Consider the following 15,433-nt stretch of genomic DNA (forward strand, 5'->3'; position numbering starts at 1 on the left):
AGCTAAAAAGAACAAAGAGCTGGGGTGGCAGCAGCAGTTCTCGAAGGTCGAGCTGTATAAAAAGTCCAAGGGATAATTGCCCGAGATAGCCAGGTTCCCAGAAAGCAGAGCACGTAAGCGTGGTTTCACAGGGAGGGAGGCCGCCAGGGAATGCAGCAAGACTTTCCATGTTTTCCCTTATTACTTATTTCACCATCTAGTGGCAAAAGCAAATAACGCTGAGAAGCCATCCAGGAGCTGCAGCCAGCTCTGGAAGGAGACCTCTCTTTGCACCAGCTTCTCCCACTTACACCCACAGCTGCTTGGGCTGGGGATGCAGAGGAGGACATGGGGGAGCATCCAGCACCCCGCAAGACCCCCCAGTCCTAAATCATGGCCCTGTAATAAAGGGTCTGCACAGGCTGACTCCCATCCCAGGACCCTCTGCCCACCTCTGTGCCGCTGTGTCCCTGCTGCCCCTCCACCCCAGCTGTAACCCACAGGCTGCTGTAGCTTCTCCCCCCAGGCGCCGGTAACCACCTCCCACCCTCCTGCCCTCCAGCCTCTACCCAAAACCGCCTGGCTCACCCTGGGGAAGCACCAGCCCCAGCTCGCAGGGGGACAGTAAGCAAAGACAGCTGCAGAAGAGCAGCACAGGGCAGGGCAAACTCAGGTCTCCCAGTGATCAACGCCAGCTTAGCTAAAGGCACAGGCTGAGATAAGCCCCCAGGAAAAAGATGTCAGGGTGAGCAGGGTCGTCCTGACTTGAGGCTTTTCCTTCCCCACCTCAGCCGAACCGTTTGCCAGGGCTGCGGTGAGTGGAGGAGTACAGGTGTTGGAAAGGCCTTCAAGGAAAAGCCTTTACTGTGGACTCAGCCTGGTGTTACAAGCACCTGCGGTGCTGGGGAGAGCTTGCCCTCACCAGCTCTCTTAGAGGCGTTTTCTCCCCATGCTGCCCCTTTGCCGTCGGGCCATGCGGCAGGGGACGTGTCCCCCAGGGCCAGGTGCTCTTCCCGCACCCCGGCCACAATCCGCCCGCTCGCACACGGCAGAAAGGTTTGCACGTGGATCTGCTCCATGGGAGGGAAGGAGCGGGGACCTGCCTCTGGGGGGACTTCCCGGAGAGGAGAGCTCACACAGCACGTGCAGCCCTCGGAGCGGGGCCAGGGACTGCCCCACGTTCGAACTCCAGCTGCCGGATGGCCCAACACCTTCCCGGCCTGCGTGACGATAGCCAGGCGAGCAGAAAGCCGACAGAAACGTTCGTCATCCGGTGGGCCCAGGAAGGAGGGTTCTTCTCTCCAGAGCCAGGGTTTCCATCCTCACAGTGGTTTGCAGATCCTGCATGCAACGTGCCGCAAAGGGAAATCCATCATTGTTACTGCGCTCATTCCCTCGTTGCCTACAATACAATTATCCCTATGCAGATTGCAAAGTACAATGGCTTTTTTCCTGAGAGGCTCAAATTAAGTTTAGACACCAGCTTTTGATTTATTTGCTTATTCAGCACTGTCAGTTGCTTTTCAGCAATACAAAATAGCTCCCTCCCCCAGGAAACATTTATCCTGTCTGGGAATACTGTACCGAGGGTGCTAATGTGTAATCAGGAGAAAGCACTTAGAGAAGGCAGGCTGATATACTAGATGCTGAGAGAAGAGGTATAATACATCTCCACTTGCTTTTTCAATTCTGATTTTCCTTTTCCCTGGAAACATCCTAGGCAGCAAGGAAAATTCCTGCCATACAAAATTCAAGAGCAAAATAATCCATGTCTTTCCCTGAAGTGGCACAGAAAACTAAGCACATACCAACAGGCATTAATCTCTGCTGCTACAAACAAAACTCTCATGGGTTTTTGGTTGTTTTTTTTTTCTTGCCAAGAAGTAATTTTCAACCCTGTGCAGAGCAATGCCAGCAAAATCTTCTGCCACAGTTTTGTCTTTACGCTCAGATGAAGGATACTGCAGGTCAGTGGTCTCACGGGCACAGGATGCCAACCCCATCCTCACAAGGCTTGATGTCTTTAATGCCCTCTGCCACTCCAAGAGCAAGTGATGGGAGCTATGGCTGACAGGAGAGAATGGAGAAATCTCTACTATTTCATGGACAATTCTGCTATTCAGCTGTCAGCACCAGTTAAATGCAAGGGCAGAAGGATTGAAAGGGAAAGCAAACTTTGAGAGAAACACTGGAGCTCCCCTACAGACAGGGAGCATTGAACCCACCCTGAACTCTTCTTTCCACTTGTTGAGGCCAAGCCATTTGCTGGGTCACAACCGCAAAGAAGTGGAAATTGCTGTAGAGCATCCAAGCATTACTGGAAGTGTAGTCCCAGTGCAATCAGACACATCGAGAAGAAAGCAGCACAACGGAAATCTCAAGACTTAACAGCACCCTTTCAGTTCAGCTAGGCTAAAAATATCCCCCAGCTCCTCAAAAAGGCAGCTCATTGCAGATCTGAACTGGCTTTGATCAACAGCCCCTCAAAACTTTTGTTGAGGAGACCTTCCTCGCTGCCCAGCAGACAAGGTGTATGGGATCCCACCCACCCAGCCAGCCAGGAACCAGGCTCAGATCCTACCGAGGAGAGTTCCCAGTGTCTCCGAGCATTGGGACACCTCGCCAGGCCAGCAAAGTCCTCTGGAGTTGAAGTCACTGAAGATCACCATTGATCTTCTCAATCACTACAATCCAATCTCAATTTTCCTTAAGCAGAGCTAGAGACAGGAGTGGTAAAAAGCAATCGTGGCAACTTTAACAAATATCTTAAGATAATCTAAACTTTTTAACATTTCTGGGGAATTAAATGTCTGTATGAAATGAGAATGTCATTTCCTTATTAATAGTTCAAGAACAATTTAATTGTGGGAGCATGTGGGTTTTCCTAAAGCAAAAGCAATGGGTATTATTAAGCATTACACATATTTCAGAACTCCTTACAGACTGCCAAGTCCTCTGTATCACTTCAAAAACTAAGACATTCATCCTTATTCCTAAATGGTTTGGAGCAAAGATTGGCCACAGAATTGTCATTTAATCAAAATTCATTCCTATCCAAGTCTTGAAATGTATCCCAGGCCAAATCATTTATCTGGTAAGTACTCAGACATCAAAGCCCTTCACAGGGACTCAGACACCACGTAAAAACCTGGCTGGGCTCTATAAACCAAGTGTCCAAGGAGCCAAGAGAGACGTAGAGCAATGCACAGCTGTGCCATGTGCAGCAGATCCATCTTTTATATTTCCCTCTCCCAGCCATCTGTTCCCAAATCTTGTTTTCTCCTGGTGTCTCCATTCTGCAACAGAACTAGAGAAAAGGGGCTTGTAGCCCATACGGAGCAGGTTCAGAAGAGGAACTGGATGCACAAACAGGTATATGGATCAGGAGCTACTGGTCCCACACCATCTTTTTGCTCTTCCTGCCCTTCTCCACTTACTTCAGCCCAGCACTGTGTGGGAAGCACCAGGGTGAGATAGATGGCTGTTTGCAAAAAGAGGGAAATCTGAAGTAGGAGAGACAGGAGGTGAGAGTGCAAGTGGAGAGGATGAGATCAGACCTGAGACTGCAAGAGCTCACAGTGAAAAAAACAGGCACTGCTGGAAAAGCCCCTCCTTTTCACAGAGGATCCTGCTACTTCCAAATACGGTTCTGTTTTAATGTGATAACAACCCTCCCCCCTCCCCGAATTTCAAAAGCTTCTTCGCAAGAAGTGGTGGCCTGGCTCCAGGGCCATCCATCTGGTGAAGCCACAGACCCAAGAACCTTGGCTGCGCTCTCCGGCCTGGCAGGCTGTCCCGGAGCTGCAGCCGGGTGTGGGCAATCAACGGCACCAACCAGGAGACGCTGGCCGCAGGGGACCCGCTTACCACTCTGCTCAGCTTGCTTTTAGGGAGTTTCCTCCAGTGCCTCTCGCCCCTTCCAGGCAAACTTCTGGCTCCCTGGCGCTGCTGGGAATCTCTCCTGGTCCCCCACACCAGAACCGTACGGTGCTGTCTGATGCGGCTTCTTGGGAGGCTGGAAATGCCTGGCAGGCCTAAAAAGAAGTACTTTACTTTGAGAAGGTTAAAAAGCCTGAAATCAGAGCTGCCTCGCTGACCAGCAGCTCCTTACCTAACTGAATTTCTTGCCCTCTGCTATGCCGGCAAAGACACATGATTCCAACTTCTAAGTTACAACTTCCCACTCAGTTAACATACCTTGCAAGGACCAAAAAAAGCTGAAGGGCATCCATAAAACTTGGGTCATACAGAGAGAGGTTTTACTGCACTGTCCTTACCGTGGCTGTTTTCAAACAACGTTTTAAGATTTTCATGGAAAACAGTATTTCCATTAAAACTGTCCACATGAAGTTTGGAAATCCCTTCAGGCAGTGCAGCTGTAATAGTACAGGACAAAAAGCAAACCAGCTACTACTAGGTCAAGCAAAGCAACTTCCAAACTACCGCAAATTAAGGATTCATTACGAGTCTTGACAAATAAATAACTTTACCAATAGAAAGGAAAAAGAGGGTGTTGTGGAAAGAGCCTTTAAAAGGGAACACTTGTGTGCAATTTTGCAGATAGCATCTTACTCAGCAGCAGTGGGGTAGATTGATCTCTAAAGACTCTTAAAAGGTTTTCCAGTGGAAAAAAGAGTTGCAAGGCATACAGTCAGATCATTAACTGTGCAGCCCAGGCTGCCAGCTGCTCACTCAAATACTCCAGATGGCTCCTCCTCTAAAACATCATCATTTGATCTTGGTAATCAAATTATCTCCCAGTCGTACAATCCTAAGTGAGGCAAGGCTTGTACAAAGAGATGATGTATTTTATTTGACTGAGCTGGCTTGCGAAAACAAAACAAATTAGCTTTCAAGGCATTCAGCCTCTTCTAATTGTATCAAAGCTGGCCACCTCCAGCCCTTTAACACCTTTTTTCTGCCATTGCCACCACACACAGTTCAAAGCACCAGCTATAATCTACAAAGATGCCCAGCGTCCAGATTTTATACAGTATTTGAACACTAAATGCTTCAACATACAGTAGGTATCTAAATCCACAGCTTCCCACCAGTGGGAAGCAGGACCTGTCACTGGACAGCAGCATTAGGAGACTCGGTGTCCTGAAGTGCTACAGCTGGATTAATTACACAAACACGTAGTCTGTCTCGCCAGAGTCACGCAAGACACCGCCTGCACATTTTTGAGGCCTTTAACACAGTCTTTAGGACATAGGGTGCCACAGAGACATTTTCTTCACCTTTCACTCCTGTAGAGCCAAAATGCCCTGTCCTTCTGAAGGCCAGGCCCATCTGTGGCTGCTCACTTCAATCATTTGAACAGAAAGTGGCCATGACCAGCAAGATCCTCCCAGTCCCAGCGGCTGACGAGCGCTGCCTGGCTGACAGCGATTATTGGCAGGATGCTACTGGGGCTGGGGTAAATTGCTTTTTCTTTTCTTTTTTAAAATGAAGGGAATTTCTTACATAGCTTTCTGCAAAGGCTTCAAGGAGGGAAATGAACCTCAACCAGCGCACTGTCGGTCTCCAACTTCTCTTCCAAAGAAACACCACCACTAGAAATTCCCCAATATTTTCAGAAAATGTTGAGCTTTGACAGTTTAAAAAGGCCAGCTGAAATATTCAAAAGCCCTATCTTCCAGAACTATGCACTCTTACTAGCAAGAACAGAGTATTTGAAATCCTGGCATTATTTAAATTGGCATAGTTATGTAAAATCTAATATTAATTTTGTTTCTCATACCTAGTTGCAAGAAATGATGAAAGTCAGTGTTACAGCTAATCACAGGAAACAATTCATTGTTGCAGTGGGTGGCTTGCATCTGAAGTCCAAACCCCAACCTGCTCATTGCCTAGTGGGATTATTCCCCACTGGAGTTTAGCACTAAACTTTATTGCCCACTTAACTTTAATTTTCACAAACTAGAAGTACACAAAGAACAAAATAGCTTGCCAAAGGCCATGAATTAGGAAGAAGCATCAGAACTGGGACTAGAAAACTATGGAGAAGGCAACAAGAATTATCACAGAATGGAAGAGGTTTTGTTGGAAGAGAAGATAAAAAACAAGAACTCTATGACTTGGAGAAAAAACATTGCCATTTATGAAAAAAAAAAAAGCCTCAAGAGTAGTAAAAAGCAGATGAACAGGAAAAAGACTGTTCATAAATTTCTCAGAATATAAGAACTAGGAGTCACCAAATGAAATAAGGTGGTGTGGTTTGAAACAAACAAAAGGAAGTACTTTTTCACCCCGTACATAATTATATTGTAGAATTATTAGACACAGGATGTTGCAGAGGCCAGAAATACAAATAGATTTAGAATTAAAAAAAAAAAAAAAAGAGGAAAGCACTTTCTTCTGTAAATTTGCCTCATCTATCAAGGGCTACTAAACGCAGTGATGCAGATGCTGCTTCCCCTTTCACAAGCCCTTCAAACTCTGGTCGGTGAGGTCTGGAGCAGTGTGCTGGAGGAACTACATGCCCCCAGTACGTTCCAAACACATCTGCCACTCAGCCCTGTCGGACAGGGGTCCAGCATCACTCTGGTGATGAGGGTGGCCAACTCCTTAGCTTGTGTTCAGATTGCTGGATCACTTATAGTAACAGGGATCGACTCAACTCAAAGACCTTTAGGCAGTTTGATCTGGGCCTCTACTGATTTTCATCAGCAGAGATCTGACGTAAGGACAGAGGTACTCAGATTATTGCAGGAGTGACTAGTGCACGCTATGAGAACCCATTCCAGTTTTTAAAGCAATCAGCCACAGTAAGTACACTGGTGCCCTCCTCGTCATCATCTTATCCAAACTGCTGACGCCTTTCTATTCTGATTTCAATGGATATTAGCATTTCTTTGTTTGCAGGACGTGATGTAAGCATGACCTTCTTGAAACAGTGCCTATCATAATGAGCTTGACTGAGTTAAAAGACACCAGTTTAGAGCTATGTCCTATCAGCTTGGCAATATAGCCTTTCATTAAATCAGAAGTTTAAATGCAGGTGTCTGTCTCATAGGTACCAGAATTCTATACCTACTTTAATTTTGTTGTTGTTGAAATGCATTTTGCACTAAAAACCAAGATTTATTTTCACTTTCAGAGAGAAAGGGTTTATTCCCTACTGTACCATAACAAAATGAAAGTAAAAGATTTTACCAACATTACTTTATAAAAGGTGTCCAATCTACATGACTGAGTAAAGCAGTTACCGTCATGCAACTTTTGAAGTTTCCTGTAATTGCTATTCATGAAAATCTGTATTTTACTTGGGAAAAAAAAAAATCTTTTAAAGAGTGACGAGTATATAATGAGAAAACAGTTCTTGATAATTTGGGGCACTGCAAAAGTACGACTTACATCCAAGTTAACGTTCGACTACAAATACTAGAAAACTTTCAAAAGACTCAGTGGCAGCTTATTTACAAATATACTATTTATAATGAATGCATTGATACAGAATGACTTATAAAAAGCAAGGCATTCTTTTATATAGATATAACAATCAACATTACAATAATTCAGATTAAAAGTACATTTTTGTAGACTGTTTACACTCTTGTTTAGCTTTTAACCACAAAATTAGTGTGGTCTGGTATTTTTCCACAGCAAAAGTCCTGTGCAGTCCTGGTTAAGACCTAAACATCAGAATAATAAACACTATTTTCTGATCTTTGTTAACGTAAAAACAAAACCCATTTGTAGATACTATCATTCTTTGTAATTGTCATTACTGTGCCTTGAAGTTTGTGTTGTGCAAATTACTGCCAACTGCACATTTCTAATTTCTAATTCTATTCTAAATGCTATTCTGGCATGCTGATTTGATACAACCGAGGTGTGATACTGACTACATGAAAATTGTTAGTTGCATCCAGATATGAAGACTTCCCTGATATGGGTTTGTACTGATCAGAAATTCAATTTATTTGGGGGTTTAAAAAAAAAAAAAAAAAAGAAAAAATAACCTAAGTTTTCTAACTGTTAAATAAAAGGTATTTAAAGGTATTTTTCAAACTCCCAGAATTAAAGATGATACTTGAATTCCAGGTGACACAGTGGGTTTAAGCACTAACCAGCTAGACAGTTTGAGTACTAATTTACTAAATCATGTACATGAGCAAACATGACCTTCAAGAAGTCTGAACATGCACTTTCTCACACATTAGCAAAATATGGACAAAACTGCAGAGAAAAACCTTAAATCCAAAAGAGGCACCGAAACAAATACTCTACAACCCCAAACTCTTTCTAAGGAGGGTATATGAATTTCAAAGTTTCCAACAGCATCTGGCAAACGGAAAAGTGCCAGTTACACAACTGTGTGACCCAACTTTACATGCAGCTTTTCCACTGCATTTATACTAGACAACTTTGGTGACAAACCTAAATATGGGACAGCCAGAGGCAGAATTTTAATGGGTTTATACTAAAAGAAAACATTTTTGTGAAGAATTACCAAACAACTTTCTATTTAGCAAATTTAAATGCAATATGTGACCAACACAAGTCACAATGACAATTATTCCTTCTTTTCATTATTTAACAAATCCCTAATCTGCTTTACAGCTTACCAGACTTCCATAATACTATACAGTCTATAGTACAGTAATATAGGTTGCTAAATCAAGGCATGATTCAGGATAGTGTCTTTTATGGGGCATGTGTTTATGTACATATTCTTATGTACATAGGCACAGACACATACAAAATTGCTATTTTGTCTATGGGCAAGCAATCAAGGTCATGATTTTCACCCAAAGCAAAGATTGTCACACTTTTCAATAACCCTTCTAAATTATTCCCCCCAGTATGGCAAGGGGGATAAAGATTTAATACAAGTATCTAGGAACCACCTGTTTCTCCATCTTGTTTTCAAAGATGCCATTAGGAATTAATTTCTCCACCTTGTCTATGCTTTCAGACATATATAGATACATAGATACATATATGTATGTATGTATACATACATTTGTCAGGATGAAGTTCTTTCCATTCATACTTTAATTGATTAGGCCAAACAAAATTCTTAAACACGTATAAGCCAGCACGTGTGTCCAACTGAATGTCATCAGGCATTAAATACCATTTAGGAACTGTACCAGGTAACAATCCAGCATCCTGGGAAATGCAAACGTCTGTTATGTCAGGATGTAAGACTGTTTTGAATGATCAAAACAGCTGGATTTATAAGGATCTGTGTATAGATTTGGATATCAATCCAGGTACATACTTATATGGATTTATATGCATCTATTCCCAATCCATGCCACACATTTAGTACTTAATCTTTCAGATAATTTTAAAGAGCTTTTCAAATTCTTGTGAGTTGATTTCTCCTGTACCAGAACTTCTCTCACACTGCTTTTATTCAAATCCCTCGAGACACTGAAAAAATAAGCGTGCACCTCAGAATGTGTAAAATTAAACTCCTCAAATAGGGCTCAGGATTATCTAGCATTGCAACAACCATACAAAGATAGTTTGAAAAAATATCCTGTTTTTAATATAGTAATGAATTAAAACATAGCTTTATTTATTCCTATAAGTGTAATGAAAAGAATAGTTTGTTTTTAAGCGAGTATAACGAACACTATTTTGGTAGCCAACTTCTCCACAAGAATTTGTGTGAGAGAGGGTCAGCTCCAATCATACAGTCATTAACCATGTACCTTAACAAGGTGAATCATCAACATATTTACAAACTAAACAAATTCAATCCCATCAACTCATATAAAAATGGGATTGAGGAGCAGACAGGGAATGAGACCAAGATGCTTGAAAACACAAGGGGTCGCCACTTTTGTTTTAAGGAACCATATTAATCAAACCAGTTTCCCCTAGTGACCTGAGGGCACAAATAAGTATATTCAGAAGTTAGATTACAGTCTTGATACTAAGCATTTCAGCATCTTCATATTTTAAACACCTTAATGCTGAGAATGATTAACTTCAGGCAGAACTGTAAGGAACTAGCCTTTTATAAACTAAAGTCTAAACAGAAAAGCTACAGCAGATGTAAAAAAAAAAAAAAAGGGGGGTGGGGAGACAGAGACAGAGTGTGTAAGAACAGAACATTACTTAGTAAAATCCAGTGACATCTACAATAGTTTTACAGCATGTTTAAGCCCTCTAAGGTTTTATATCTCCACCTGCCTTCCATTTAAACTTACTCCTTGTTAATGAAAAGATGTACAACAAAGAATGGAAATAGATCAAGGCAATACATCTAAGTAACCATGCCTGAAAGCCAGAAATACTATTCCCCAAACTTCTGCACATGAAATAGGTTTCCCATGGCATCGGTTGATTTGATTTTGTTCAAAAGGTACAGTCCTCTAAGTCACACCACCCCAGCAGCAATTCCAATGAGTATAAACTGGACAGTTCTCGAGTAACCGTGGAATGCAACCGCCTCGAGTTCCTACCCTCCTGAAGAAGGACAACCGGCCCTACAAGTGCAGCAATAGTGTAAATCTCCCTGAGGCATCTTCTGCCTTTTAAACAACCAAGAAAGTCATGGTAAAGCTGAATGTCCACTACTTACAGTGTTTCTCTGGAGCTACCAACATCTATGCACAAATGAAAAAGGTGCCTCTTTTTTAATAGATCAGTTTAATACTGAAACAGATAGGATGAAGTTAAAAAAGAATAATCGAGATACTGAACTGAATATTTTGAAGCAAGTGCCCCAGCTGTGGGGAAAAGTGCATTTAGTTCAGCAGCAAAACAGCACAGTGTGAAGATATTGTGCTTGGACACACAAGTTCCATAATGGAAGGAGGTACAAGGCAAGTCAAGATATAAAACCATAGTACATTGTTAACCAACCTTAAAACTTACATATATTGCAGTGTTTAAAAGTAAGACACATTCATTTATTGTACAAGGACTATAAGGAATCCTTAAAATTGCCTGTTGTAGTTTATGACTCAACATTGTAATAAAAATGTACATATATATTATTCCTTGCCATTTAACTGTATTGTTAGACCTCATGGACTTGTTACTTCACAAAATGAAAACCGCTCTTCACTGAGTATGCGCAACTTTTTTACCAATCTGAAAAGGTTTACTTGTGCTAGAAAAGACCAGCCGCAAAAGGCTCAGTTCAGATATGTTATGCCTGCAACTGATAACTCAGGGAAGCAAGACTTAAAGGAATTCAAGCTTTTTTTCCTTTTCTTTTTCTTTTGTTTTGACTGCATCCTTTTCACCTGCCAGTTGTTTTGATGCGTATATGTTTTTAGTATACAAACCGGTTGATAAAAATTCATCAGCAGAGGCATATAAATTCTAGATATGATTGATTAAAACAGAGCAAATCAGAATAAAACAAAATCCAGTGATTTACTCTGACTGTAAACAATATAAAAACACCATTTGCTTCAAATCTCAAAATAAGTTAAAAGAAAATCCCAACCTCAGGATACATGACCCTTTCAGGTTTTGACACAAAAAAAAAAAAAAAAGAGGGAGGAAAACAGAAAAGCTCATTATATAAAGGTTATACATTTCTCTTAACTGAAAGTAAATCCAAGCAAAACTATTTTTGTCCCTTAAATTTAAACTTTGAGTTCATTGGCAATTGCTTTAAATGAACTGGCATTCAATTTCCAGATTATTCAGACAACTTCCATCAAATTCAGCAAAGAAAACTTAGACAAGCATTTTTACAGAATAAAAAAAATCTAAATGGCTATGATTCCTCTATTAGCAGAAACACATAATGCAGTCTTAAATTTGCCTTTTTATATTATTTATATATTTATATATATATAATATAATATAAACCACATATATTATATTATATATACATATGCAGACAATTACAACATTAATGCAGTTTGTATTTTGTACAGTGTATTGGACAATCCGATTAGCATCAGACCATGGCACGATATGGTCCCTGCATTTTTAGGAACTGAATGATGAAGGAGGGTCCTCCTGCAACAATCTGAGGTGGAAGGTGGCTGAGCGGGCAGTTCTCAATACTCATTATTGACAGTTTGCTGCAAAGAGCCAGCTCAAAGGGAAGGCTGTGCAGGTTGGGGTTGTCATTCAAATACAGTTCTTCCAGATTCTCCAGTGTACCTGGTTAAAATAAAATAATACAAAGTAGTATTTTTTTGATTCATGCAGTTTATAAATTTTAGACAGAAGCACTAAGTCCACTTGAAGATTCTTTATCATGTAGAATCCAGAGTCAGTGATTCATCTAAATCCCTATTTTCAAGCACCAGAACCTAAGCAAGAACCAATTTGCCTTAGTTTCCCTGTAAAAATATCCATTACTACATCTCCTTTAGATAACAACTGAATTGAGAATACACAGAATAAGAGAACTGAGAGGGAATTCACCGTAACTGTTCAGCCAAGTGCTTTGCAATTGCAGGCAACATTGAATAACTATCTAGTTAGAAGGGCCTAGAAAATATTTATACCATACAGTATGTATTATCTCTATAAAAGATCTATGCTATACCTTTTATTTAATTAGAACCCATACATTAAAGGCCTGAAGCTGTAACTATAATGCGCCACAGGAAGAAAGCAAGAGAGATCCCTGCACAGCGGTGAATTTATTAAATGGAACAAACCCATATGAAAAATTCCTTCTGAATTCAAGTTTTACAACCTGCCTCTACTACAGATACTGCAATACGGGTTAACCAGAAGATGGAGGATGGACTAATTTCTTCTTTCGTAAGACTTCCACTCCTCCACAGCAATCAAATACCAAAATTAATCCCTATCTTTGAAATACACTCCAAATATACAAGTCCTCCTCAAAACACTCCCCATTTCCCAATCTTATATACCATAAGCGCCTCCTATAACCTAAAAGACTATTTCATCTTTCACAAGAGAAAGCAGTAGCCAGGGCTCAAGGCATGGAAAACCAACAAATAGGAAATGCTAAGAAATAGTGGGAAATAGCTGGTAATTTTAGACGAAGCAGTCACATCTGAAAATAGTTAACTATTCTCTAATCTGTTGAGACAACCAGCTTTAATAACCAAATCGTACCCCTACAATAGTATTTCAAGGTTACTTACATACTTTAATTCCACAGCTCTTTTCCACAGCATCCAAACTCTCTCCACTAACTTATGAACTAAATTACAAAGCTCCAGATTTAGATTGTTTTAGGCCCTTCTCACACTGAGGCACATACAAGATGAGCAGAAGCTGTAACAGCTTTTCACTAAAGATGCTGGGACAGACAGACCATGTCCTAGCCTTCTCCATCTGCACATCACTGTTTCTGACCACATTTTTTCTTTATATAGCTTCTCCCATGATTTTTTCCTCCGTAAGGAGCTCTAACTTTAAGATTTTAACCTAAGTGCTCAAAATCATGCTCTGGTGGTACTTGTGACCAACTATAAAAGAAATGGGGGCTCTCAGTTCCAAATGCTGACTCTCATTTACACTGGATGTTTCAAGTAGACAAAAAGAGTCCTATTCCTCCCTTTCTTCTTGTAGATTTCTTCCTCTTCACTTCCTTTTTCTCATCTCATCAAAGTGAAAAATAATACAGTGGTCTACAAGCAGAAGTGTGTGCAGAGGGACTATCGGCAGAAACGTTTGCTTCAGCTGTCTACACCTTACACATGGAATTACAGTAGGACCACTGCATTCTCTTTCTGACACAGACCTTTCTCCAAGAATAGGTTTCTGAAGTTGAGTGACTGATAATACACAACTTGTGGGAGAATTTGGAGAGAAAAATGAATCTCAGCATTCCAGGTTACTGTGTGTTCGGCTGCTTTCTGCAGAAGAACTGAAAAAAGCTAGACCACGTGTTTCACTACAGTTCAGGAAGATAAAGATCATACCCTATAATGCTGTCTGTTCCTGTGGCACATGCTTCACATCAGGTTGTGCATATCTAGAAGCTTCACATGAATTTTGTGGCCTCTACTTATGAGCACAGTAGATGCCTATCTTCTGTGTCAGTAACTGCTTTGGCTCAGGCACACTGCATAAAACCAGAAAAAGAGATCTTACCAATTTCCTCAGGAAGGTGTGTGAGAAGATTCTCTCCAAGCCCAAGGTGCGTCAGATTGGTAAGGTGACCGATACCTCTGGGAAGGGTGGTCAACTGATTATTAGTCAGAACCAATTTCTAAGGGAAAAACACAGTTTTAAAAATTAACTTAACGGCTTCTGCTTCAAATGACAGCAAGTAACAAGATACATAGCTGATAAATTGATGGGTTCTACTCTCCAGCATTTGAACAAAAAAACTTCTACCCTTCAACAACATTTCAGACCTCTATTAAACACCACTAAACATAAAAATAAAATAGTGCATAGTAAAATACGTGTCTAAATATAAAAGCTTTCATGAACATGACTGAAATCAGAGGCTATTCCTGTGGCTGTATTGTACTCATGGTACAACAGTTAAACTGTTCAAAATTTGTTTGTTCAGTATTAACTGATAAATATGGGGAAGAATTACTGGGGACAGATTGTGGATGAAGTTGCGCATGATTCTTAACTTTTGGTTCTATGTCCAGTCCCAAATAGTTTCCCTCATCAGACTAGCTGCAATTAAATCAGCATGGTGTAAATAAAGGACGCAAGATGTTTATCTCAGCCCATTATTGTTTCACCTGCAGATCCTTGAGGTAAGCTATTTCATTTGGCAAGGATTCCAGTTTGTTTTCCTCTAGATCTAGCTCTCGGAGTTTCCGTAGATTTCCAATTCCATGGGGAAGTTTCTTTAGTAGATTGTTTGACAAGATAAGAACCTCAAAAAAAATAAAAAAACAAACACCACACACAGAATTTCAGTAACGCAATTAGTAAATAATGATTAATACAGGATCCTTTTATATTTTCAAGTAATGAAGTCCAAGATTAGCCTACATTCAAATTATGGAAGCAAACTGAAAAGATAAAATAAAAAATCAAATCAGTGATTAACATAATTTTTTAAAGTCTTTAATGATACAAATACATAGATTTATGACAGAATTCTTTCAGATATTATTTTACATAATAATAAATGCAGAACAAAAAAAAGAACACCTTATTTCTTCAAATGACCAAAGAAAAACAATTTCTTCCTGGACTTCCTTATCATTTTGTTATCCTTCCTTATAGCTATCTCATAACTATGTTTACATTATTTTCTGTGCTTGCCAAGTCCTCATTAAAAAGCTTAATACTTCCTCTTCTCCCTGTGTCCCTTTGGTTAGGGGCAGCAGCAATTAAACATACAGATCAGAGCACCTAAGCAGAACACTGCATAGATAGCCACTGGCTTTTCAAAATGGTTTCCTACCACACACCGGCCCCTACTAGAGTGTTATCCTCTTGTGTTTCTCCTCCTTTCTAAGTTGAGTTCTAAGTATCCTAGGTTCAAGTATCCTTATTTGCAACATCATTTAACAGAGTCATTCATTATACCACAAGCAAGTTAACAGGGGTGACACTAGTA

The 15,433-nt window shown here is 40.6% G+C and overlaps 1 protein-coding gene across 2 annotated transcripts in view; it reads right to left on the reverse strand.

Annotated features, from left to right (window-relative positions):
- Positions 1-11,441: 11,441 nt before the first annotated feature.
- SHOC2 (SHOC2 leucine rich repeat scaffold protein) overlaps positions 11,442-15,433 on the reverse strand; it is a 66,071-nt gene continuing 62,079 nt past the window's right edge. For both annotated transcript variants that reach the window (XM_075717405.1, XM_075717404.1), the window contains exons 7-9: positions 14,604-14,741; positions 13,993-14,110; positions 11,442-12,072 (exon numbers count right to left, since the gene is read on the reverse strand). In XM_075717405.1, coding sequence (XP_075573520.1) covers positions 11,864-12,072; positions 13,993-14,110; positions 14,604-14,741 — 465 coding nt within the window. In that variant the 3' untranslated portion in view covers positions 11,442-11,863. The remainder of the gene's footprint in view (positions 12,073-13,992; positions 14,111-14,603; positions 14,742-15,433) is intronic.

Source organism: Pelecanus crispus, chromosome 10 (genome assembly GCF_030463565.1).
Source record: "Pelecanus crispus isolate bPelCri1 chromosome 10, bPelCri1.pri, whole genome shotgun sequence".
In the NCBI taxonomy this organism is placed as follows: Eukaryota; Metazoa; Chordata; class Aves; order Pelecaniformes; family Pelecanidae; genus Pelecanus; species Pelecanus crispus.